The 27,887-nt window shown below is 38.4% G+C and overlaps 1 protein-coding gene across 3 annotated transcripts in view; it reads right to left on the reverse strand.

Annotated features, from left to right (window-relative positions):
• The window catches only part of fbxo41 (F-box protein 41), a 67,309-nt gene that overhangs the window by 22,731 nt on the left and 16,691 nt on the right, over positions 1–27,887 (reverse strand). For all 3 annotated transcript variants that reach the window (XR_010896783.1, XM_067405063.1, XM_067405062.1), the window contains exons 3-4: positions 13,873–14,080; positions 3,173–3,246 (exon numbers count right to left, since the gene is read on the reverse strand). Coding sequence is in view for 2 of the 3 variants with exons in the window: in XM_067405063.1 (XP_067261164.1) it covers positions 3,173–3,246; positions 13,873–14,080 (282 nt within the window). In the remaining variant the exon portion in view is untranslated. The remainder of the gene's footprint in view (positions 1–3,172; positions 3,247–13,872; positions 14,081–27,887) is intronic.

Raw genomic sequence — 27,887 nt, forward strand, 5'->3', positions numbered from 1 at the left:
TTTTTGGATTGGCCACCTTTGTCAGTGCTGGTGCAGGCATGAAAAGAAAAAAAAAGTGTTTAAACTTCTCAGTAGCTCTTATAGCTTTTAGTAGCTCTTATACATATAATAACAGCCGGTAATAAGCAGACCTTTATAGTGTATAGAATAAAGCAGCTTTGACATTTTAAGTTTGACAGTTTAAAGTTAATTATCTGAAGAAGCTGTGACTCAATTGGCTGACTAAATTTAGACATGTCAATGCATCATTCCTGATTCCTTTTTACCTCCAATAAATATGCAACTTAATTTCAGTTTAATTGAGTCTGACACTTCTGAACAATTCCACTGCTCAAGACCTTCCCTTAATCATTACAAGAGAAATCACTAAACTCGGGGAACAGTTAGAGCATATGCATGGGATTGTGGGTAAAGAATGTTCTCCTCCAAGGCTTAGCAGGGACAGAATTTCCACTGGGGATTCCAGCCAGACATTTAGTCACTCTCCAGATGTTACAGTTCAAAAGCCAACACTGAGACTTAAAGAGAAACTGTGCTACTGCTGTCAATAGTCACTGTAGGCTCTGCTGTAGGCAAATGACTACAATGACAGACTTACTTTTCTATTTTACTGTGGGCTAAAGAGCAAACGACCCACTAGAAATGAAGCTGGGACACATTATAACTGCTTACACAGGAATGCTTATAAAGGCTAAAAAGAATTTATATGTAAAGTTTCTGACATAAAAAAGATCTTTAAGGCAGAGTTCGGTCTCTATATTGTATCATATTGTGTTCTTAATGTTTCAGCACCCCTTACTTCATGTAAGAACTACATTTCCGTGCCTTTCATTTGAAGTCAAAAATAGAGATGCTGAAAAAACAGAGGGATGCGATGGCTAAAGACATCCGCCTTCAAAATGGCTGCTGTGGACTGTAGGGCGCATTTCTTATTATCAATGTTGAAAAAGTTGCGCTGCTTAATATTTTCGTGAAAACCGTGATAGGATTAAGGATATTTTGATAATCAAAAAGAGCATTTATTTGAAATAGAAATCTTTTGTAGTATGTCTTTTAATCAATTTAATCCATGCTTGCCAAACTGCTCTAGCTTTTCATTTCTTACGGCCCCCACACTTTTCAGTGTTTTCCACTTGTTTATTTAATGCCACTTGTGTATTTAATGTCTTTATAATTGACTCAGATGGATGATGGTGGTTATGCCATAATGAAGGAACAGCAGTGATCATTTCAGTCCTCTCCCATATGATTCAGGAGGAAAACCTGTGGAGTCTGTGATGTCAATTTAGGGACAGCAGAATCCGGGGCAAACCCACGCTCCTTCCTTCCCTCCGATTCGAGCACCAAATGGTTCGATACGGCCCATGCGCAGATGAACACACACAACAGATGGATGTTGCTGTCTCATTCACAGATCAGAAACTTGTTAAAAGAGCAGCCACACAAAGGTTAGTTATGGTATGTTACAGGGAATCATATAAACGGATGATGACCTAAAAATAAAAGCAAGAGTAATATGTTTGTGATGTATATTAGTCATGCTTAGTGACTATCTGAGAATCTCACTAGATTAATATAACACCTTAAAAATGATTCAATTTTTCTACATTTTTTTATCTGTTTAATTAAACTCTTATTAAACAACAGTATTTATAAAACTGAAAACAATATATATATATATATATATATATATATATATATATATATATATATATATATATAAATATATATATATATATATATATATATATATATATATACGTATATTGGACTTTGAGATAGTTTGCACTGTCCTTAGTTTAACTTCCTGTATTTTCTTTGTTCATGCTCTTCTGTTGCCATGTTTTTTGCCCTCATGTGTCTCACCTGTGTCCTGTTAATTATCTTGTTTAGTCCATAGGGATTCTGTATAGCCTCTACCCCTCAATTTCAGTTTTTCTTTGTCTGTATTTATATGATATGCCTAAAAATAATAATCAAAATAATAAATAAAATAAAATAATATTGAGAATTCTGCCATTTACTTTACTTAAGGTTTTACTACATTTACTACATTTTGGTCTCCACTATGTAGGCAAACGCTGACCTGACACTCACATGCTTTCAATACAACACAAAACAAGACTTTCCAAGGAAGCAGAAAAATGTGTTCACCACTATCCTTCTGGAGCCTTGGGCACTGGTTGTTTTTGGCCTTGTGCTTTTAGGCACTTTAGGTTTCCACACACAGCAGTGTGTTTATGTGTGTGTGTGTCTGTGTGCAACAGGACTCTTTTCGCATATCTTCTGCATGGCTGAGAGATTACAGACTGGTTTAACCCTGAGGCAAATGCAACAATCTAGCGTTTTTCCCTAGACACATCCCAAACCGGGCTGACTCCAACATACCCATGGCTCACAGCAGATAAAACTTGCTGCTCTGCCATATTTGAGATATATCTGCAAAACGTCTGGTGCCAAATTGAATGCTAGATCTAAAACTTCAAGGTTTGAAGTAAAACTATACTTCCATTGATCTAAGCACCTTATTTTGCAACACGGAATCTGTTTTCTGTGAATGTGCACAACTTCCAATTCATTAGTTGATAAAGTGAAAAACTTGAATAACAAAATGCAGTAAATGGTAAAATAATTTGCCCTACAAACCAGTTTGTTTATGATTAAAATACAAGACATTAATACAAAGCAGCATAACAGACAGTTTTTGTACAGCTAAAATAACTGGAAGCGGATGAGACCGGAAGCCTCGACACATTCAAGTTACAAACTGCCCTTATGTTAAAAAGACATTTTGGCAACAAGTGACTTTATGAGTGAGTCAAGTCACTGAATCAGTCATTCAACCGGTTTGTTCAAAAACACTAATTCACTCAGGAACAAAACACCAGTGATACTACTGTGAAGTATTTCATTCTTCTCTAGGCAATAGGAGTTTGCATAATATTTTAACACCTTAACCTTAAATACTTAACTCCTCAAATGAAATTCATAATATGCAGATCAATACACAAATTAAAAAATAAATACAATTATTTAATTCTATTAGTTATTTTTACATTAGTGATATTATTAAATTATACATAATTATAAAATGCAGAAAATTTGGCTGATGCCAAAACATTCATATATTTGTGAAGTCATGCTGGAAGAATTCTGCTGCCCTGAGACTTACGCAGTGCTGGGGGAGGAACGTCGATCGGACACTTGGTACATTCCCCTGGATGTCCCGGAGATACTAGAATTTCTCTATGAGATAAAAAGAGATAAATCGAGTGAGAGTGTGTGTATAACAGAGAAAGATGCTCCAAAATTCCACTGAACACATCTGAGACTCTGTAGATCAAAATCAGCAGGTAAATATAAATAGAATCAAAGCAGATAAAGAGTTATAGGGTAAAGAGAGACATGGGAAAAACATGTCACATTTTCATCAGAACTTTATTGACAAGATTACCACTAACATGCTTTTACATCACTATTCATGCTTTTTTAAGGCTAGGTTTAGTTTGGGTCAACACTGATAATAATGTTTCAAAACTCCCTGAGTACAAAATAACGGCACAGCCAAAGAGACAGCAGGTTGCTTTGCATCACTGATTACTCATTTTGCTAATTACTCAAATTTAGCTATTTGCTAATTTGTCATTTAGCTATTTTTTGTAAATTGGCTTACTGTACACTTATTACATGGGCAATCCCCCTCGTGCAACCTGCGGTTCTGTGCCTTGTTGAAAGACTCAACCAGGCCAAATATTTGGTAAAATTACACCAAACTGTTTCCTTACGATCAGGCTCACTTGACCGATTGTGTCAGTTTAACAAATCTTCTGAAAGCCTTGTCAAAGGGTAATGCACATTTCCTGCTTTCTAATTTTTAAAGCAAATATTGTCTAAAATCGTGTTTATCATTAAACTAAATATGTTTTAATAACAATTGATTTTAACTACATTTATCCCACATTTGTGAATAAGCCCTTAAAAGTATAGTTTACATGAAAATGAAAATTCTGTCATCATTTACTCACCCTCAAGTTGTTCCAAACTTGTATAAAGTTCTTTGTTCTGCTGAACACAAAGGAAGATATTTGGAACAACTTGAGGGTGAGTAAATGATGACAGAATTTTCATTTTCATGTAAACTATACTTTTAAGGGCTTATTCAGAAATGTGGGATTTAAAAATGCAGTGAAAAATGGTTATTTTTCTTGTTTTTATAAAGAAATTTTGGTCTTATGAGTGAAATTAGCCTGGCCTACATTGATTTCCCTATAAAATAGTACTTCAGGTGTTGTTAAAAAAAAGAAAAAAAAAAAAAAAAAAGTGTTCTGCTCTAAAAAACCATTGCGGTCAACTACTAATGACTTTTATTTGTCAGATGTAGTTATTAGACTCACCGATCTCATAGGGCTGGACAATAATTCAATATCAATATATATCGCGATATAATTTTTTTCGATAACGGTGATATGATTTTTAAACACATTTCCGGTATTTCGATATATACATTACAACATTTCTCACTTACTTGAGGCGCAGCCGTTAGAAAGAGCAGAACGCGATTGGCTATTTGAGTGATGACGTACACCACAGACACGCTGCCATCAGCGTATCTATTGGTTAATATGGTTTGTTTAAAATAGCAACGTGGAAAACAGACAGAGTTCAGATAATGTATGTTTCAGTCGATGGATGCACAAAACGTTACAACAACGATAATCAGAAAGCGTGGACAAAACAGTAACTCTTTGTAAACTGTTAACAGCGAGTGCCGTATGCTCTAATGTCCAGTCATTTACGCCGTCATCACCCGGGTGTTGATAGCGCGCGAGCGCAGGTGAGACCTGAACAGCACACGATGCTATCTGTTTAAACTAAACTCATTTAAGCTTTGCTGATTTAAACCTTCAAGAACAAGACGCGAAAGAGAACTCGCACGCGCTGTGAGAAGATTTGTGTGCGCTCATGCGACGCGCGCACACGCTTATTTCAGTCAGCGCGCAAATACTGAGTTCTCTTTCACGTCTTGCGCTTCGGCGGACAAATTCATACAAAAATTACGTCAACATGCCCGTCTTGGCGAGTATCCTAGCAAACATAGTCGGTTATGTCTTAAGTGAACGTATAACAGTCGATAAAGACATGCATGTGTAACAGTATATGTAGCTACTGGATCGTGCATGTCTTAAAAGGGAAAAAAAATATTCCTGCTGCCTGTTTTTAATGTTAAATCAAACAACAAATAACAAAGAAATCACTCACTGCTCTTGACTGAATAGTTTTTGTAACTTCAATAATGATTAATATTATTTATTTTATACAGTAAAGATAATATGCAGTGTTATTTTATATTTGATTACTTTATCCATTCTGTACCTGAAAACTGCTGTTAGATACCTGAAAAGCACTGTTTATTTTATTTGAATATTTGCTTTATTGTACTTATTTGTGATGTACTTATTTGCTTGTAGTTTGATCGTTTGTTCTTATTTTCTTTATTTTTATTTGACAGTAGTCAAATAAACAGTAGTTTTTAGGGTCACGGTTTCGGTACGTGCTAATAGCACATACCGAACTGTACCAAAACCGTGACCCTAAAACCGTGATACGAACCGAACCATGAGCAATTTGAACCATTGCACCCCTAGTGTCATCAACACTCAACAATGTTCCTGCCCCAGCAATGTGTTTTTGTTGTTTCTCACTGTTTTTTTTTTTCTGTTTACTTTTCATAATCTTTATCTTGGCTGAAGCACTTTTGTTTTAATCTATATTAAGGATAATAAAATCAGCCTACGTTATAGTTTAATGTTAAAGATATTAATATTACAAAAGTGAGTGAGTCTTATGTTTATTTTTTATGTTTGTATGAAGGCTAAATACAAATAAAAGCTGAACATAAATTTATTTGTACTGTTTTTATTTCTTAAATATTATATAGTTTTATAGGAAGAGATTTCATAGATTTGGCAAATTCATTTTTCAGACGTTGTGGCCGTTCTTGGCAGTTTTTCTGAGGCTATTATATATTTCATATCGATATCGGAATTATATCGTATCGACCGAAATTAAGAATTATATCGTGATATAAATTTTGGCCATATCGTCCAGCCCTACGATCTCATACAGGATGCAGGAAAACTGTGCCTTTAAATAACTGCTCTAGCTGGTTAGGTGATACACCCGAGAAAATATGGGCCAAGCAAGGTGCCATAGTGCTGACAGGGCACACACACATATTCACAAACACACACTGGGCGCAGTGCCCGCAGAAATGGGGCAGAAAGGGAAAGCAGCACTATTGATTTCACAAGTAGTACACAGCATAAAGGGCTGGCTGGGATGGTCGGAAATGCTTGAGACGAGAACAAGGAATTTGCATCTTCTTTCTTGCTTACCTTCTTTTTTTCTGTATTTTTCCTGTAGTCATAACCCTGCACAGTGCCTGTCTATGCTCTAATTTAGGCCTAATGTCCTGAATCACAGCATGCATGCTCCTGAAATGCTGTTCCCTTCTTCTGACATCACTAAGACTACTTCCTTTCCAGATAGTAGGAGACTGGAAAGCTGTGGCTGGCATTTGGGAACACAGGCTGTGTGTGAACTCAAACTGAGTCAACAGCGCTGTGTGCAATAGAATATATGAGTAAATGGCAAATGTAGATTGCTGTTTCCATGGTGACGAAGGGGGTCCCCAATGATGTCAGAGGGTGAGATGTTAGGGTGTTGCCTGAATGTGCCATCCACAGTTAATAAGAAGCCTAAAAATGGCAGTTTGAGTAACCGTGGCATACACACACACACTGAATTTTGCCCAACCATGACATATACAGATAAATGTACAATACACTTTGTACATACACCTGTACTGTGTTCAAAACTTTACTCATTGCTACACTTTGTTCACTTTTTTTGACAAAAATTACTTTTTTTCCCCTTAGGGAATAATAGACAAATAGGTCATTGGCAATCTGAATGCATTCACACTCAGTGGAGCCAGTTGAGTCCGCTGAGTAACCAACCACAGTTTAACCCCCTCTATAGGCCTATTTTGTGTTTGCAAACAGAGATGACGTTTATATGGGCGGAGTCTACCTGGTGGCAGAAAATGACAGATCTATTTCGACCTCACTCAGACCGTCACCACGGTCTTACCTGGATGAATGACGCCATTCTTCCGCCTATCCTCGAGACCTAATATCAACAATGTCAGGTGACTGACCTTAGGGGTTGACTATATAACATCCGGATGAACCAACCACTTCCTCTTGCCTTTCTCGCCTCATCTGAGACCGAAGCGGTAAAATTTGAGCTTAATTATAGGAGAGATTACAGTTCCAATCCGTCACGTTTTCGTGCAGGTGCTTCACGTCCCTGAGGATTGCGGTGGATTTCTCCTCATTTATATATCTCGGCGCGTCGTTGGAACATACGTCGGTGAGTGTTTCTTTTGTTTGTATTCAGGTGTTTTTTTGTTGGGTCGGCTGTTCGCAGCTGACAAGTGTTTTTCCATCCTATCTACTGCGTGTGCGCACGTAGAATGGTGGATTTATAATTTTCTCTTAGAGCTCTGTTCGCAGAGTTATTTTGTAAGATGATTATGAAGAGTGATTCGTCACAATCTATATATTAATGGTACATTGTTAATTGTATTTTTCAACTAAGACCAAGTAGATTATTCTAAAGAATTACAGTTTAAAAAGGGGTTTTCTGTCAATCCAAGTGTTCTGTTCGCAGACTTTAAGGATGATTAATGAATTGTGATTCGTCACAACCTTTATGTTAATGGCATTTTTACTTATGGTAAACTAAATGCCAGATTGTTTATTTTTTAAATCTTGCAGTTTAATTTCAATTGATTAAAATACTGTGATTCGTTACAGTTAAATTTGTTTATTTAATTATTATTTTCCCCTTACCATAGACTGTTATTTATACGAGTGACTTGAACTCTGGATTGTCATGAGTCACTCAAAATGTCGCTTTTGCCAAACTGGTTTACACCCACGTGATGGGCACCGGGAATGCCCCTCCTGTTTGAGTATGCAGCATTTATTAGATGATATTGAAAACCCTTGTGCAGCTGCATTGGAGCTATCTTTGCAGGAAAGAAGACAGAGAGCCAGACATTCAACTGGTGGTAGCAAAGAAGTGATTCCTAGCACTTCCCCTCATAAACGCAAGAGGCCTGATGATTTCACTAAGTCCTCATGTCCTGGCATACCTCAGGATAAACGGGAAAGGGCCACAGTAGTACAAGAGCCCGAAGGTGACACTCAATTACAAATTTTGGCAGCATTGCGTGACTTAGCTGGTAAGCTTGAAACACGTAATCCTCCAGTAAACGCACAACCATCGGTACTCCCTGTTGCACCTCCTCCTGGAGATGAGTTAACATCAGATCAGGAAAGGAGGGATGATTCTATGGATGCCGTATCACTACATGCAAATAATTCTCTCTATGGTAGTGAAGAGAATGCTGAAGAAAATGAGGAAGAGGAATTTAGATCTGATGTTTCAGAAGGGTATCCACATTCTGACATTATTTCTAGCATTTTAAGTGCAGCAAGGATCCTGGGCCTTGATACTCAGGAAGAAGCTACAGCTCCTGCTCCGACACAAGGTGTATGGACGAGCATTTCCCGTACACAGCCCCTTGCATCTATTCCTGTGGCTGATGATTATTCACAGATGCTAAGGAAAGCCTGGAATAATCCAAAAGCTGCACCTCAGTTTAATGCGGGTTGTAGGCAGTTTGTTAAAATAAATTATCCCTCTGAGAGTGGTATGGGGAACATGCCGTCAGTGGAGCGAGAGATCGCAGCCTTAACCACTTTGGGACCTGATAAGGTTACAGACAACCCTCGTTGTCCTGGTAAGGAGTGTCAGAAGACTGATCGGTTAATGTGCCAAGCGTATAATGCAGCTACCCGGGCAGCCCGATCAGGAAATGCTTTGGCAATAGTTTTGGCTGCTTTGAGGAAACTTGTCAATACAGAGGAGCGTGATGTCATGAATTTGATTGACACAGCACTCATCACACATTCACAGCTTACGAGAGATATTGGAGCATCTATGTCTTCAGCAATTTTAGCTCGAAGACAGATTTGGTTAGCCCAAACATCTTTGCCTGAGACTATTAGGAAGGAACTGACTAATATGCCAGTGGTTCCAGGACGGATATTCCACAATGATTCCCAGTCTTTACTGGATACTGCTGAGCAGGCAAGACGCAGAAGAGAAACAGTTCAGCAAACTTTTGGTGGACCTGCCAGATATGGCCATAGAGCTGGTCATTCCTTTCAGCCCCTACCATTTCCTCGTTCGGAACCTTGGGGGTATGACAAAAGACGAACTAGAGGATACCAGTTCCATGATCGAGGCACCAGACAGTTTTACCAAAATCCCCAAACTGACCAGCCTCACACTCCAGTCAGGGGAGGACCTCTTAAAAGGCATACTACCAGGGGTTCTAAACCCCGGGGAGGCCATGCATAGCGGTCTAGGAGTCGCCGGGGAATGCTCCCAACTATGCCTGGACAGTTGGGAAAAAGTGACATCAGATCCTTGGGTTCTAGATACCATCAAGACAGGGTACAGGATACAGTTCCGGCGACGCCCTCCTACTTTTTCAGGGGTTCATATGACCATGGTCAAAGACCCAGTCCAGGCACAAATTTTGGCCAACGAGATCACAGTCTTATTACAGAAAAAAGCGATTGTACAGGTAAACTCCAACGAACAGCTAACTGGGTTCTATTCGAAATATTTCCTAGTACCCAAGAAAGATGGCAGACTTCGACCAATTCTGGATTTACGACAACTGAACAGATTCATAAAGGTGTTACCTTTCAAAATGCTGACTACAGTGCAAATTCTGGAAGTCATAGAACTGGGAGAATGGTTCACTTCCATAGACTTAAAGGATGCATATTTCCACGTGCCCATCTGTCAAGATCATCAACCGTTTCTTCGCTTTGGCTTTCAAGGCCGGGTCTATCAGTACAGGGTCCTTCCATTTGGCCTGTCTCTGTCTCCAAGGGTCTTTACCAGGGTGGTTTCAGCAGCCCTTCGACCTCTTCAGTGTGCAGGTTTGAAAATTCTATCATACCTGGACGACTGGCTAATTTGTGCTCCTTCTCACAATCAAGTCATGAAGGACACAGAAATAGTGCTTCAACATGTCCAGTCTCTTGGTTTCAAAGTGAACTGGGAAAAGAGCAGTCTAATTCCCAGACAACAGACCGTGTTTGTGGGAATTTTGTTGAGTTCACAACTAATGACTGCATCTTTATCACCCCAGAGGGTGGTGCATTTGCTCACTCTAGCCCAGTCATTCCGTCTGAACAAGAGGATGAAGTTAATTCAGTTTCAGCGATTGCTGGGTATGATTGCAGCAGCAGCAGTTGTGATCCCACTCGGCCTTCTCAGAGCCCGTCCACTACAACGATGGGTGAACAACTTCCAGTTACATCCCAAATTACACAGACATGCAAGGATAAGGGTTACACGAAGGTGTATCCAAATGTTACGCCCTTGGAACAACAAGACGTTGCTATCACAAGGGGTTCCGTTGGGCAACATCCCAGCGAGGCGGTCTGTGATAACAACGGATGCCTCTCTAATGGGGTGGGGAGCAGTTTGGGAAGGCAGGTCCATCAGGGGAGTCTGGGAATCTCCTTGGACCTTGGAGCACATCAATGTGCTGGAACTCAGGGCAGTGTATCTCTCCCTGAGGGCTTTTTACCCATTGTTGCAGAACAAACATGTTTTGGTAAGAACGGACAACATGTCTGCAGTGTACCACATCAATCACCAGGGCGGCACCAGATCAGCACGATGTCTCCAGGTGACAAAGGAACTGCTTTCCTGGGCTTTTCTGAAACTCTCATCACTCAGGGCAGTATACATACCGGGGGTAGCAAACAAAGCAGCAGATCTTTTGTCTCGAACTGGACCTCTCCCGGGAGAATGGCGTCTCCATCCCGAAGTAGTGAGACTTATATGGAGTCGGTTAGGTATGGCGAGGATCGATCTGTTTGCGACTACAGAGACAACTCATTGCGACCTATGGTACTCCTTGAACAACCAGGGAGGTCCCTTGGGGATAGATGCACTATCTCAAGAATGGCCGAAAGAATTGTTGTACGCTTTTCCTCCCCTACCGTTGATTCCCCTGGTGCTCAGGAGGATAGCATTGGGCCATCACAAAGTTTTACTTGTGGCCCCGAGGTGGCCAAAGAAACATTGGTTTCCAGCCCTTGTACGTTTGGTCCAAGGTCACCCTTGGCCGTTACCGAAGAGAGTCGATCTTCTTTCCCAAGCGGAGGGCCAAATCTGGCACCCGAAACCAGAGACGTTACAACTGTGGGTATGGCCTTTGATAAGTCCTTCTCTAAAGACTTAGATGAAGCTGTATTGAGGACAATAAATAGTTCCAAAGCGCCCTCTACATGGAGTAACTACTCTAGCAAGTGGAGAATTTTCTCAACGTGGTGTCAAGACCGTCAGCTAAACTCGGCCAGTTGTGACACCAATGTTGTTCTTCGGTTTCTACAGTCATTGTTGGACTCGGGGAAATCGGTAAATAGCATAAAGGTCTACATTGCAGCCATCTCCCACTTCCACACATTAATAGATGGTGTAAGTGTTGGCAAACACCCCTTGGTATCTCAATTTCTTAAGGGTGCACATCGTTTACACCCAGGGAGAGTTATGAGATCACCTTCTTGGGACCTTACTATTGTCTTACACTCACTGGCTAAAGCACCCTTTGAACCTTTGGAACAAGCTGATCTTAAGTTCTTAACATGGAAAACGGTTTTCCTTTTGGCAATATGTTCAGCCAAAAGAGTTGGTGAATTGCATTCTTTATCAGTCAGTGAAGACTGCTTGAGATGGAAGGCGGAGAAAACGGAGGTTTTTCTTTGGCCAAACCCGTCATTTCTACCCAAGGTCCTTAAGCCTAGTACAATAAATCAAGTAATTGAGCTTGATGCTTTCCATCCTGACCCTCTTTGTACGGGTACAGGGTTGGATAATTTTTCTCTTTGTCCTGTTAGAGCATTGCGTACATACATTGACCGCACTCGCCCATTGCGGCACTCACACACACAACTATTTGTATGCTTTGACAAGAAGTGTACAGGTAAGCCTGTGTCTAAGCAACGTTTGTCTCATTGGATTGTGGATACAATTTCACAAGCATATTCGAACCAGAATCTCCCCATTCCGGGTGATCTGGTTGCTCACTCTACCAGGAGCATGGCTACTTCTTGGGCAGCACTCAAGGGAGTAGCGCTCTCAGACATCTGTGCTGCAGCCTCTTGGAGTACTCCATGTACCTTTACAAGATTTTATAGGATTAATGTGACAAATCCGAATTCTTTGGGGTCTACCGTTTTATCTGTTGCTAAATTGCCAGGAGAGGGAGGAGATATTAGTCCCTCGTGACCCTGATGTTATTAGTCATCCAGGTAAGACCGTGGTGACGGTCTGAGTGAGGTCGAAATAGATCGTAAGTTATGTCTATAACTATGGATCTATGAGACCGAACGATGACCGTCACCATCCCTTGTCACTCGGGACGAACTGGGGCGTTCCAGGCAAGAGGAAGTGGTTGGTTCATCCGGATGTTATATAGTCAACCCCTAAGGTCAGTCACCTGACATTGTTGATATTAGGTCTCGAGGATAGGCGGAAGAATGGCGTCATTCATCCAGGTAAGACCGTGGTGACGGTCATCGTTCGGTCTCATAGATCCATAGTTATAGACATAACTTACGTTCTGCAGTAGCAGTCTGTAAGCCACGAAATAAAAGAATAAAAAAAGTTACATTTAAGTTTATATCTCACAGTTCTGACTTTTTTTTTTTGCAAATCCGAGTTTATATCACAATTCTTAGAAGTCAAAACAGAATTGTGAGATATACTCTTTATTGTAAGTTTATATCCCACAATTCTTACTTTTTTCTCCTCAGAATTGTGATATAAACTCACAATTGCGAGTTATAAAGTCCGAACTGGGAGACATAAACACGCAAATGCAAGAAAAAAAGGTCAGAATTGTGAGATAAAAATGTTATAGGCTATGTTTAAAAGTTATCTATGTAAAATGTTATAGGTTTAAATATTATTTCATGCTGTAACTGCTATGAACTGCATATGTGAATATTATGTAGACTTACGGTTTACATGAAATTCACGCTTTAATAGTAGACTAATCATCGCTGGTTTCATCAGTCCAGTCTGTGACTTGCAACATAAACGTCTGCGTTTAGCTTCAAAGGCCGTCTTCAGTTATGGTATTTTATAAAAAATTAGGACTATATTTTTCGATTCTGACATCTAGAGGCACAACAAAACATTTTTCTCTTATTCTATTGATTTCGCCCATTTTCCTCCACTTGTTACCGCTATTTATCTGCTACCATTAAGCGCGCACAGCTGCAAGTGACGTAACTGTGACGTTTGCTCCAAAGTGGTCTTTATCCAAGAAAATAAGACTAGTGCACCACTGCAATTTACCAACACTGTAAAAGGTTATCTGGAGGTTAATAGAACAAATCTGTATGCATTGAATTTAGTAAGAGATATCTCCTGAGTGCTGCATTAAGATTGATTTATCTCACAGAAAATTGCAGACAGAAATATAACCATGGAAAAGCACTCTCAGGCAATTTCCACTTCCTACCCTCAACTTGTTATAAAGACCATGTATAATTCTCTAAAATATTTCTCAACATGCCCAGGCTCTGAAGTGAGTACAGTTGACAGTTTTTTTCTGGATGCGATAGTAAATGTTGCTAAAAATGTTACAAATACAGGTGTAATCTCTGATCACTTCAATGTCATGTTTTTTCTCAGTTACTGTACCTGTCGTCCATTAGGTTTGGATCCTTGCAGACTGCAGTGTCCCAGGCTGCCGTTGGGGGTGGTGGCACAGCTGCTGATAATCTGGAGCTGTTTCTCAGCACGGTCGGCCCGGTCCAACAGCTCTTCGATAAACTGCTGAAGACGCAGTTTAGCATTGGCTTCACGCGCAGCTGTTTCCTGCAGGAACTGGTCGATCTGGGCCACCTCTCTGAGTGAGGAGGAAATGAACGAAAAGGAGAAAGAAAGTCTTTAGTGATTGCTTGTCAGTTTGATCAATGTATTAAGGAGTACTGACTGCGTTCAGAGTATTAATTGCGTAACTTTAAAGATATGGCGGTTTACTGTGGCGTATGTATGACCACCAACAGCTTTTCCTTTATTAAATCAATATTATGCTCTTTTACAAAGTCTTCATTTTGTTTTTCGGGTTTTCATGCTTGGATGTTCAAAAAACGTATTATTATTCACATATCTTACATTGTTGCAGCACCTCTCTTGCCAGTCTGTCAGTAACGCTCTGTTTAGTTCTGGTCTCTATGAAGCCCCTCCTTCGGAAAAGTGCAATGTGCTCTGATTGGTTGGCAGGACAAGTGTGTTGTAATTAGCTCGAAACCTTTTTTTTGCGTATGCCTTGGGAGGGATTTTTTAAAATTAGGAATATTGTAAAAACTCAAGACTACAATCAAGATGTTTCAGAGAGTTCAGAAACAGTGCTTACTGATATAGAGAATAACTCCCTTTGGGGTGGACTTTGTGCTTTGTAACTTCGCAGACACTAAAGAAAGTTGAAAATGTAGAAAAGTATAATAGGTCCTCTTTAAAGGACTACAGTCCATCCAAATTTAAACCGGTCACACCTTGGCAAATGGGAAAAGGGCATCTGATACCACCTTCTTCCTCTCGTTTGTCCCTTTTCTCATACTTGTTTATCTCCTCCAGCATTCTGCAAATCCCTGGAGCATGTGTACAGCCAATGAAAGCATGACAACTGTTATCTCTAGTGTAGGAAATGTCTCTGTACACATAAACACTGGCTTGCGCCTCTGTCGACACCATCACCTCAGCTATTCTGAGCTTCTCTCACACTCATAGCAGATTCTCACACAGTTGGACTTTTCATTTTCATACGCCAAGAAAACAGTATTTCGAGATACGGACATCTTGAGTATTTCATCAACATAGGTTGCAAACAACGTCACAGGACAAACTGAATATGCAACAGTTCTGGCGCTCAAGGAAGAAGCTTTAATTATCCACAAAATTAAAAGCGGCATTTTATAAACCAGGAAAATTAATGTGCGTAAATGTGATCTCACTGGCATTTATGTAATTGTGTGTAATCTCAAATGATCTTTTAAGTAAATAACAATGATAAAGATCAAGCTCTATTAAATTATCATGTCAGACAGACTGTAGTCTGCAGTGCAGCCTTTTTATAATTCATGGATCTGGTAACATCACGTTAGTATTATTATTTCCAGTATGTTTCTGTTGTATAATAATTAATCATCCGTAAGTCAAGACTTATGTCATGCTCATTAGTGAAATCAGATACAAAAAGGCACAAAAAAAGAGCAGAATTAAAATTATCTCCTTCTTATTGACCTCCAAAGGTGATAAGGATTTTTAATACATGAGCTAACACTTAAACAGAGTTGGAATCAGTGTTATTATTTCCAACTAAAACTATTAAAATTCATTTTCGGTAATTGAAATAAAGCTGAAATAAAATGAAATATAAATATTGGATGATTAGAAACTAGAAAAAAAAAAGATTAGAAAAAAAAAAAAAAACTAAAATGAAATCTTGCCTTTGGCAAATAATTGAAATAAATATGTTTGAGTTGTACTAAAATTACTAAAACTGAAATACAAATAAATTAAAGATATATAAAAATGAGAAAAAGCACATATAATTGCTAAAATTAAAACTAAAATAAAAAAGAAAACCGAAAATATAAAAATAAAAGCTAATTCGAAATATTGATAAATATTACAATAACAGTCCTCTGTATGTTTGTGGGTAATAGTACACTAATAATACTAAAAATAATTAAAAAAATATTTACGAAGACTGCAATAGCAGTCCTCTGTAGGTTTCTGGGTCATGGTATATTAATAATACTAAAAAAGCACTGCTTGGAATCATGTGGATCATTTTATGGTGCCTTTGTGTCCTTTTTGAAGCATGAAGGCTTCAGTCCCCATTGCAACTTTATGGGGGAAATAAAGAAAAACATAAAAAAGCAACCAGTATATTATTTTTTAAAAAAATATCTCTTTTTTTTGTTCCACAGATGAAGTCACATCAGTTGAAAATGACCTAGGCTAGGGGTGAATACATTTTCATGTTTTTCGTTGTTGTTGTTGTTGTTGTTGTTTTTTGCATGTACTGTTCAATTCAAAAGACTGCTCTCTATTCACTCGACTGCAGTTTTCTTACTGTTGTAAAGGTCAACAATGTTTGTAGGAACAGAGACAAACAGAGTACTAGGTACATAACAGAGAGAATAACAGTCAATCAACACAGTGTAAACGAGACTAATTACAGGCCCAGTAATGTGGAGGCTGAGCAGAGCAGTGTGTGTTCACTGTGTGCTATACCACATGCACATCCGTATACATTATGTCTGCCTCTGCTGAACACTGTATCTTGAACTCCAGTAGTGACTTTTCAGTAATTAAAGGGCTGGCACCTAATTTCTTCGGTCAGCTTGATAAATCTGTTTAACCATAATGTGTGGGGCCTCAAGGGAAAGTAACACTGTGATCAGTGTGCGTTTGTATTAAACACCCCATGGAATCAAAATTTCTGTTTTATGGATCTTAGTCCATGTATAATGCATTAAGACTACACTTTTTTTGATACGTTTATGCAAATATATGCATTTTTAATAAAAAAGTAGTCTTTCTCTATGGAAAAAAGGACCAAAAGTAATGATGACTCTTGTATGCCGGGGTGTATGCAAATTCTGCATAAAAAATGCTCGCAATTTTTAGCAACGCGCACCCTATGCTTCCAGTTTCAATGATTTCAAAAATATGCAAGAATGCTAATTACTTTTGGCTGTCAATGAGGATGTTTTTAGAACCAGATGGTGTAATTATCAGCAGGATCTACACGCAGGGGCTAAAAGAGCCATGCTACCCAGCAAAACCTTGACCACTTAAGCACAAAGTATACTGCCATTTTTATTTTTTCGATTTTCAATTTAAAATTTTTAATTGGAAACAGCAATTACCCTCTGCTTATTCACCATGATAAAATAAATTAATAATGAATGTATGAATATAACAATACAAAACAGCTGAACACCAATATGTCTGAAAGAAAAACAAAGTAAGTTTTCTGTCTAGGGTTAAAGCCAGAATGATAACCATGAAGATAACTATAACAGAAACTATATTAGCATCCACACCAATGCACAATAACATTCTATTTTTGATAAGCACACTACAGTTTTGTTGTCTGCCCCTCTAAATGCTTGAGCTCTTTAAAGCAGAGTGGCTGTCTTTGTTTTTATCGTTCATCAGCAGTATAGGGGGTAAATCATTACATAATCAGATTACTTTTTTCAAGTAACTAGTAAAGTAACGCATTGCTTTTAAATTTACAACAAAATATCTGAGTTACTTTTTCAAATAAGTAACGAATTACTTCATTTTCCCATTTATTGACTGTATAAAGTAATGTAACGCATTACTTTCCATAAAAAGTAACTAAGTAACCCAATTAGTTACTTTTTTAGGAAGTAACAATATTGTAATGAATTACTTTTAAAAGTAACTTTCCTCTGTTCATCTGCTGGAAAAAAAATAATTCTAAAAGCGATTGCAAAGATATTACTCCTTTGTGTCGTTATCGTTATTATTCAGATGTGGACTCTACTATTCTTTTAAATTTAGAAACATTTTTAAAACAAAATATTTATCGTTATAGTTATTATCCTTGGTGTCAACAGGCCTTTAATCAACATAAACAAATAATAATATTAATAAAATAAATAATTTCTGACATAATTATTCATATTCATAAATTATTTGTAATTACTAAAATACAGTTTAAAGAATCTTAGTGGAAAAATATTGTTATTCTCACTAATCACTGATACAGTTTGTTTCAACAAAAGTTGAAATACTCAAATGCATCCAAAGCTCGAATCAAATGTAAATGATTACTCTTCATTGGAAATAAATTACTTCTGGTCTGTCATTTATCAGAGATAAAGGAAAGGCAGATAACAGATAGCTTTTGTCTGATAACTTTTGTCCAAACAGACAAAAGATATCAGAAACTAATTTCAAAAAGGCCATTACAGTATAGGTTTAAAACGAACACAATTAAGTGTCAGAGGAAAGTGAGCACAATTAAGTAACCAAAGCAGCATGACATATTTTAGTGTGCCTCCCGCTGTCTGCCCTAATCAAAACTCTCCCAGTCTAGCTTACAGTCTCGAAGCTGACAGAAACATCTTTACAGGGGAACATGAATACAAATAAGAACACCTGCCCAAAAAGCTGATATCTAAATTCCAATATGCTACAAGCAAAGCACCCTGAGAGAGGCAGCCTGGCTTTCAGATTCACATTGTGGGAATTCTAAGTTCAGCAGTTAGAAAGTGCTTTAGTTTGCGTCTTCTAATGAACTAACAGTTTTCTAACCCCTATAACCAAGAACAAATAACAATCTGATATTATCTCAACTTGAGGCCATGCCTCATGGTTTAAACTGAAATGTATGACAGAACTCAGTCTGAATGAGACTGACAGAGTGTGTGTGATAACCTCTGTGCCAGGTTACTGCCACACAGCCCTTATCTAAAAGCAACGGATTAAAACTGCTCAGATATGATGTTGCTGGTGTTGTTCAAGATACAGTCCCCCTAGAAACCAGTTTTGCTTGGACTCCAAAGGGGTAGCCTTTTCTAATGCCCTATCAAAAGCATATGCTGTTCTCCTGATAGCTGGTTGTATCTAATTAAAAAATCCAGTTATGCATTTGTAGCAAAGGTTATCAGATAGCAGGTGATGTTTTTATTGGTAGACATTAACATTAAGATATAAACAGAATAATCAGTTAGCGCTAAGGTATGTAAGCGAAACAGTAAGCTTGGTAAGCATTTATATACATTTAAGAATTTGGCATATGATTTTATAGATATTTTGGTAGCATTTTATTTTAGTCTTGTTCCATGCACACACTATGCACTTATTATAGTAATTGCAATAACTGGGTAATGACTAGTTACTAACCCTAAACCTAACCTCAACCCATGTAGTTACATTATATTACCAAGTACTTTTTTAGTACACAGTAAGTACACGTAAGTGCACATACTGTAAAATAAAGTGCAACATATATTTTTTTTATGTTCAAATCCCTATTATATTCAATGTATTTAATCATTAAGTCTTAATTTTCTGTAATTTCACCAAAACAGAAAAATCCATAAAAAGTTACTTCAGCCAATCTGGCAGTTAATTCTGACTTGATCGTCACCATTCCCGAGTCCAAGCAGGTCCAAAAAGCACAAAGTGATTGATACAAGACTTGTATGTGACTTCCCTCATCAAAATGGCTTTAATGAGGGAAGGAACTTCAATCCCATAAAGCACTGCGGAAGAAATAATCAATTTAAATAATTTACTGATTTAAAGATGTTTATTATATATGGAAACAAAATAACTTTATTGCAAAATATGCATATCATGCATACAAATATTTAAGTAGTTTGAGAGCATAGGGAAACTGACTCCATTTTATAATTTGCAGTGTTTATTGGGAGTGGGAGGTGGGCGCTAAAGCTTTCTTTTTGTGCGATTTGTTTATTGTGATTCTCTGATTGGTGGTGATTTGTCTGTAGAAATTGTAGGTAGTGTAGTTTTTCACAAGGAATTTTGCTCTTAAACATGATTATTTAAAAAAAATACATTGAAATAATGCAGGCTGATGGCTTCAACAAAAACTTATTGATTAAAAACTCAGAGCTCAGAGCAGGTCTGCCTTAACATTCAAAATCGATTCTCCTATGGAGAAAATGAATGGGATTTTTACTTCCAGAACCAAACTGTTGCACTTTGGGGTCTGGGGGACTAGATTCTATTATAGTGCTGTTCAGCCTTGTAAGACACCGGTGCAGCTGGCATACTAGGTTCAGCATGTATTCAGAGAATTCTAAAAAAGGAGAAAAATGATTAAAAAGAAACCTTGATCTTACAATGAATACAGACTGGTTTCTGGACTAGTTTCCATGGGAACAACTATTGGTTGGCTGTCAGATATGTCTTTAAACAATAATGCTTTTCATTGCTACAACAAAGATTGTACTAACAGTGCACCAGGGGTTTTAAAGAATATTTTTACTTAAAATTCATTAGCCATCTCATTCAGATTATATTCACAAAAGGTGAGATGACTAATAGAAGGTGTTACGGAATATTAGTTGCACAATACAGAATGAAATGAAATGAGTACAGATGCAGTGTATATATGAATGTTGAAATAACTAAAACTGCAAGTATTTTTAATAATAACAACACATGAACTAGACATCCTAACTATTTAACTAGTTAGTTGTTGTACAACAACATATTAAAATGTATATTGCATACAAATGAGCTAAAACAAGACTACTAACTGACCACATGAACATGAATTGTCAGAACTGAAGCAAATTGTCTGTGCAATTTCTGGCATCAGAAACGAACAGATGAGAATACAGAGATGTCGACTGGAAATAGGAGCCTTACATCTGACATTTAACATTTCTTCACACTAATGCAGTGACAATTATTTCAAGCGCACATAAAAATAGCAGTGAAGGTCTAATCAACCGCTCAGTGTTCAGAATAGTAAATCATTATGTAAGGCTGTAAGCAACACACGATCCTCAGATAATATAAATGATAATTAGATACAAGAAACAGAAGAAGTGGTTAATGAGATGAAATTAGAGGAGGGTAAAAACAGGGTCTTGGAATGCTTGGAAGTATTACAGATTATTAGCTTGACTAAATTGGTTTAGATGACACTGCAGAGATGTACATGCTATAGAGTCACTAAGCTGACCCTCATAAAAGTGGCAGACCCCCTTAAATTTTTCACTCTTTGTTATATTGCAGCCATTTGCTAAAATCATTTAAGTTCATTTTTTTCCCTCATTAATGTACACACAGCACCCTATATTGACAGAAAAACACAGAATTGTTGACATTTTTGAAGATTAAAAAAGAAAAACTGAAATATCACATGATCCTAAGTATTCAGTGCCTTTGCTGTGACACTCATATATTTAACTCAGGTGCTGCCCATTTCTTCTGATCATCCTTGAGATGGTTCTACACCTTCATTTGAGTCCAGCTGTGTTTGATTATACTGATTGGACTTGATTAGGAAAGCCACACACCTGTCTATATAAGACCTTACAGCTCACAGTACATGTCAGAGCAAATGAGAATCATGAGGTCAAAGGAACTGCCTGAAGAGCTCAGAGACAGAATTGTGGCAAGGCACAGATCTGGCCAAGGATACAAAAAAATTCTGCTGCATTTAAGGTTCCTAAGAGCACAGTGGCCTCCATAATCCTTAAATGGAAGACGTTTGGGATGACCAGAACCCTTCCTAGAGCTGGCTGTCTGGCCAAACTGAGCTATCGGGGGAAAAGAGCCTTGGTGAGAGAGGTAAAGAAGAACTCAAAGATCACTGTGGCTGAGCTCCAGAGATGCAGTCAGGAGATGGGAGAAAGTTGTAGAAAGTCAACCATCACTGCAGCCCTCCACCAGTCGGGGCTTTATGGCAGAGTGGTCCGACGGAAGCCTCCCCTCAGTGCAAGACACATGAAAGCCCGCATGGAGTTTGCTAAAAAAACACCTGAAGGACTCCAAGATGGTGAGAAATAAGATTCTCTGGTCTGATGAGACCGAGATAGAACTTTTTGGCCTTAATTCTAAGTGGTATGTGTGGAGAAAACCAGGCACTGCTCATCACCTGTCCAATACAGTCCCAACAGTGAAGCATGGTGGTGGCAGCATCATGCTGTGTTTTTTTTTTTTTCCGGCTGCAGGGACAGGACGGCTGGTTGCAATCGAAGGAAAGATGAATGTGGCCAAGTACAGGGATATCCTGTATGAAAACTTTCTCCAGAGTGCTCAGGACCTCAGACTGGGCCGAAGGTTTACCTTCCAACAAGATAATGACCCTAAGCACACAGCTAAAATAATGAAGGAGTGGTTTCACAACAACTCTGTGACTGTTCTTGAATGGCCCAGCCAGAGCCCTGACTTAAACCCAATTGACCTTTCGCCGGGAGTTTGATTGACAAGCGATCTAACCAATCAGAACGCCACATCCGCCATTTTGTCCGACAAAGCAGCCAGTAGTTAAAAGATTAACCTCGGTGGAGTTAAACCTGAAAAATGGTGTGTATTGACGTCTTTCCGCGTTTGAAACAACATTCATTCTCATGTTCATGGACTAATAGGAAGAGATGATCGGTTTTTACGAGCGGTTGAGCTGAGGATCTACAGCAATCTGTCACGACCATGGTCACTACACATTAAAGAGCAACAAAACGTTTTTTATTGTTTGAACTTCTTTAATAACTAACACAGTTTGAAAGCTGGGACTTTGTTTAATATCAAAAGTAACCTGCTCTGTCTTGTCTGTCGATGTGTGGTCAGTATCCTCTTCGTTCCGCGATGTATTTTCCACTGTGTGTGGAGTGACAGCGCCACGGCTTGTCGGACAAAGCAACAGTAACTAAGGGGGGCGGGGCTCGGCGAAAGGCTAATTGAGCATCTCTGGAGAGACCTAAAAATGGCTGTCCACCAACGTTTACCATCCAACCTGAAAGAACTGGAGAGGATCTGCAAGGAGGAATGGCAGAGGATCCCCAAATCCAGGTATAAAAAACTTGTTGCATCTTTCCCAAAAAGACTCATGGCTGTATTAGATCAAAAGGGTGCTTCTACTAAATACTGAGCAAAGGGTCTGAATACTTACGACCATGTGATATTTCAGTTTTTCTTTTTTACTAAATCTGCAAAAATGTCAACAATTCTGTGTTTTTCTGTCAATATGGGGTGCTGTGTGTACAATAATGAGGAAAAAAAATGAACTTAAATGATTTTAGCAAATGGCTGCAATATAACAAAGAGTGAAAAATTTAAGGGGGTCTGAATACTTTCCGTACCCACTGTATATGTCTAGACGATGCCAACAAGCTCATATCCTCAAATTGTGTCTGTCCCGTAGTTCTGAGATCGGTATGACAGGATAGGTCACAGAGAAAGACAGAGAACATTTGCAGACATTTGTATGCAGAGAGGTTATTATGTGAGCCCCCTTATGAACAGAATACTAAACATACACACACACACACACACACACACACACACACACACACACACACACACACACACACACACACACACACACACACACACACACACACAGTATATTGATCCATCATTTACAGTCTTGTAAGATTGCTGCTTGATTTGTGGGGGAAAAAATCTAATCATTTCGAATGCGATTTAAAATGTGATTTTTTTTTTTTTATTTAAACTGCAGGTTTGCTGTGCTTGTTTATAAGGCTGCAGAATTTTTGTAATAAAATGATAATAATAATATTTATTATTTTTACTACTACTAAAAATATAAAACAAAATAAGAAATATGATATTAGTGATATTTCACCATAAAATAAAAAAAAACAATTTAAGATTTTTTAAAAATGTAACAATGTTGAAATATATTTCAGAAAAATAATATAATGATAATTTTATTTGACAATACAACTGTAAAATTACAAATGTTGCCCAAATACATGATAAAAGCTATACATACTCATGCAGAGATTTACATGTAAGAACACGGCGCCATGCTCAAAAAAAAAAAGTGTATATAAAAGTGTAAAAGTGTATATATTTATTTAATTAAATTGCAGGCATATTCATTGTGCAGCCCTATACTATGGCACCACATATGTATTCTGATTGCAAGACAGATTAATTAATCATGATCCACAAACCTATGTTTGCAAAATAATGGCTGCCATGGACATTGGTTCTAGGAATATTCACATTTAAAACAGCTGAACAAGACACAAATGAGAATCTAGTGAATTCAAGGATGATCTGTTTAATTAATATGAATCATGAAAAAATTACTATGCCACGACACAGTAGCTGCCAACAAAGCAAGCATAGCTTGAATGTTTAAAAATGTTTTTAAAAGCCTTGATGATATTTAATCAGTTAGAAATCGTATAGCACACCGAGTAAAAATAGTCTGAAAGTCTGCTTGAAAGCTCCAAAGGACATACACACGATAAGCAAATAAAGCAAAAAAATCAGCAAGTGAGAGAAGAAACCAGAGTCTGCAGAAGAAGAAACAGAGATCAGATGTCAACATAAGGCACTAACAAGACAAGGTGACAGTGAGAGGGAAAAAAAGAGAGAATGGAAGAAGGGTATTGAGGGTCAAAAAACAGAGAGGTGAGAGAGAGAAAAGAGAAATGAGGCCTCTTTCTTTCTACCTGCCAGCAGTGCGTGACCGGTTTCTCAAGAAAGCTCTAATCCACAGGCAGCTACAAATCAATCACAGCGGGTATATATTTCAGATGAAGTCCTGCTGAGAATATCCCACTCCACATGAGTCTCTAAACTCAGACCACTTCACAAGCTCAATTGGCCCTCTGTTTTGGACTTCTATATTCTATATCTATAAAACAAAAATAATTTTGGGAGAACTGTTATTTTATTGGAATAGGGGGTAGAAAGTTAAGACCCTTTGTGATCACTTATGGCTTTAACCTAGGCTTTAACAAAGGGAAGTGTCATTTTATAATTTCTTTGTTTGTTTTTTTCTTGACAACAAAGCATCTATATTCAATATTGTTATTATTTCATACTACTCTAATACCTGAAAACTGTCATAGCAACATTCAGATTGTGTATGTAATTTTCTGTTTAGTTTTTTTTTTTTTTTTTTTTTTTTGTCAAAAAGGAAATAAGAAATGTAACAATCAAAAGGCTTAGTAATATGCAACTTGCCCAAAATATTGCATTTGATGTCTTCAAACTGCTTAGCAATCGTGATGGTTCAAGAGCTCATATCAGGCAATGAAATACACTAAGTCTCAAAATAGTTTTAGCATATTATTGAATATGGCAATGTTAATGCATTTGGTCTTGGTGGACTAGTTCTAAGACGCTACTGCTATACACAGACACACTGCTATGAGCATGTAAGATATGCTGCTGCTGCATAAACAGACATACATAAATCCCATAGCAGATCTAGGCAGGTGGAGCTGGGGGAGGTGGAAGGTTTCAGAGAAAATCTGAGCGCTCCAGGACTACAGATTTGTTAGGGTTCTGTTACTTCAGACTGGTTTATTCTTGGTTTTGTGACAGAGTCCTGAAACTCCTGTATTGTCTTGTCTTTGTGTGAGTGTGTGGTTTGGAGCGTGCTCGAGCTGTGCACTCTCTTATCCCAGTTCCTTGTTTTTTGTTTAGAGTGTGGTGTTTGGATCCCGGCACTCATGTCTAGTTTGATTTCGGTTCTGTGTCTGGGTTTTGTCTTATCTCTCATGTGAGCGCACAGTTTATGTGTCCGTTCACTCGCCGTGCGCTCTTTTCTCATATGTTTTGTGATCGCCTGGTTTGTTTTCTTTGGTCAGGCGCTTGTGTTGCATTCTGTGTAGCATGTGGCTCGTGTTTTTTCAGCTTCGTGCTTTCATGTTATGTTTTGTGTGAAAATGCGGCTTATGAGTGTTTCTCATTAGCTGCATGTTCGTGTCTTGTTTTGTTTGAGCACATGGCTTGTGCTTGTGTTTGTGTTCGCTGGCCATGTGCTCGTGTTTTTGTCAGGTTTGGTGTAAACATATGGCTTGTCAAGTTTTTTTTCTTTGTGCCATGTGCTATCCTGTCAATTGTCTTAACCCCGATCATCTTGTTATCTGATTATTAGTGCATTTGCCCCACCTGTCCTCCCTTGTTACTTGCCTTGTTTGCTCCTTATTAATTCTCCATGTATTTGCAGTCCTTGGGGGTATTCCAGAAAGCAGGTTATGTGACATACCTGGGTATGTTTAAGAGTAAGTAAGTGGATAACCTCAACCTCCGGTTCAAAAAACGGAGATAACTTACAGGGTATATAAGTAGGGTATGTAACCTTGTATTTATTTTATTGTCATCTCACACATGGATCTGCTTTTTCCCCTTTTTATAAGAAGACATTTTCTATGCTATAATTTATATAATAAAATACATGTGATATCTTATTAAATAAGTAGCATCAAACAAACAATATAATTCTTATTCTCAGTGAATAAAAATTACTTAAATTAAAAGATTTAAAAAAATAATAATCGAACAACCACCAAATAGATGGTGATGTGCACTAAGTAGGTTATGTAAATCGTCATTAAACAAAACAAGAAGAAGGTAGTAAAATGGCGCGCTTTTTCGTGTCTGTTTCCAAGGTAAATGAACGATTGGTCGCTCTGTTGAAAATGTCTTGTGTGTTAACCGGGAACATACTCTGGGTTGGCTGAACTTACTCCCGGATGCATTTTTGGAACCAGCATACCTCGAGTAAGCAAGGTTTGGGTTAATCAATCAAGAGTTCAGGGTATATGAGACAGTAAGTTAACCTTGCTTTCTGGAATACTCCCCTGTACCAGTTGTCAATCATCACCGTGTTCCCACTGTGTCCTGCTCCCTGCCTTGTCTTGCCTGGTTCTGCTCTTCCCTGCTGGTGTTTGGATCCAGAGTTTTCCCCTCTGGGGTAGTTTTGTTTGTTTTGGTTTTATTAATAATAAAAAGCCCATTTGTTCTCTGCATCATTGAGTCCTCGCCTCGTCCCTAACCAAACCTGACAAGATTACAGCAAACAATGAACCAGACTATTTAAATGTTAAGCAAGCAATCTCATTGGCTGCAGGGTCAGCAGACACCAATCAACTTGTGCCATGCAGTGATGTAATCGCTTGCAGATTGCATGTAAAGGACCTATCAGCCTGCACCCTCTAGACTTTCATGACTGAACTAAATATTTATCAGATGGACTCCATTTATCACTTTCTCTTGGTGTTACCACTTCATTATGACAGTGAAATCTTACCATGATAACATGAACGTGTATTTGTGAGTTTCAGCAGAAGCTGCTACAGAGGAATAGAGATAGCAAGTCGGTGACAGTGCCATTATAACAGCAGAGGGGACTGGTGAAAGACACTGGCAATTAGAGGCAATGGCCCATATGGAATTCGGTTTGCATCAGCTCTTAGGCAGAGGCAATAAAAACATCTGCAGACCACAGGAGCACAAGCCTTAAGAAAACAGCATTAAATAGGCCATATGCTGCTATTTCTTTTGGAGTCTGGACTAATTCAGATTCAATACTGATCGCAGTTGACATGGGATGCTTGGGACACCTGCAAAATAATGTAGACCTCAATTTGGTCTCATAGGAGAGACGTACCCGTGGGCACGTTTTCGCGAGACACAAAATTACGTACCGGCGTGTATGTCTGGCTGCAGTTTCCGACAGAAACTAACGCTAGAGGCCGGTAAAACGTCAATGAGTGCTTTGGCTCGGTTTCGATGACGGCCGGGGTCGGATTATGGATTCATAAAGTCTCGTTTTGACGTCTCCTCGTGCAATATCATGTCACGACTTCAAAACGCTTCTTACCAGAGTGCCCGATTTGTAAACTAACATACTTTGGACTTTCCGGCTCTATGCATTTTGCTTTTTTGGCTCGGTAGCTCAGCCGATATGGAGTTGGACTTACGACGAGGAGTCGATTCCCTGCCTGGGTACGAATCCCATGAAAGGCGACTGACTGGGGCAAAAAAAAAAAAAAAAGATCTAAACGAGTTGAAAAATGGTATAGGATCGCGGACGCTTCTTACGTCACGTTTGCTTTCGTTAACGCCATCGGGTAGGTTTAGGCATAGCGTTGGTGGGACGTTATTTTAAAATGAAACGGAGCACAAATGTCAAA

This window comes from Chanodichthys erythropterus, chromosome 12 (genome assembly GCF_024489055.1).
Source record: "Chanodichthys erythropterus isolate Z2021 chromosome 12, ASM2448905v1, whole genome shotgun sequence".
Lineage (NCBI taxonomy): Eukaryota > Metazoa > Chordata > Actinopteri > Cypriniformes > Xenocyprididae > Chanodichthys > Chanodichthys erythropterus.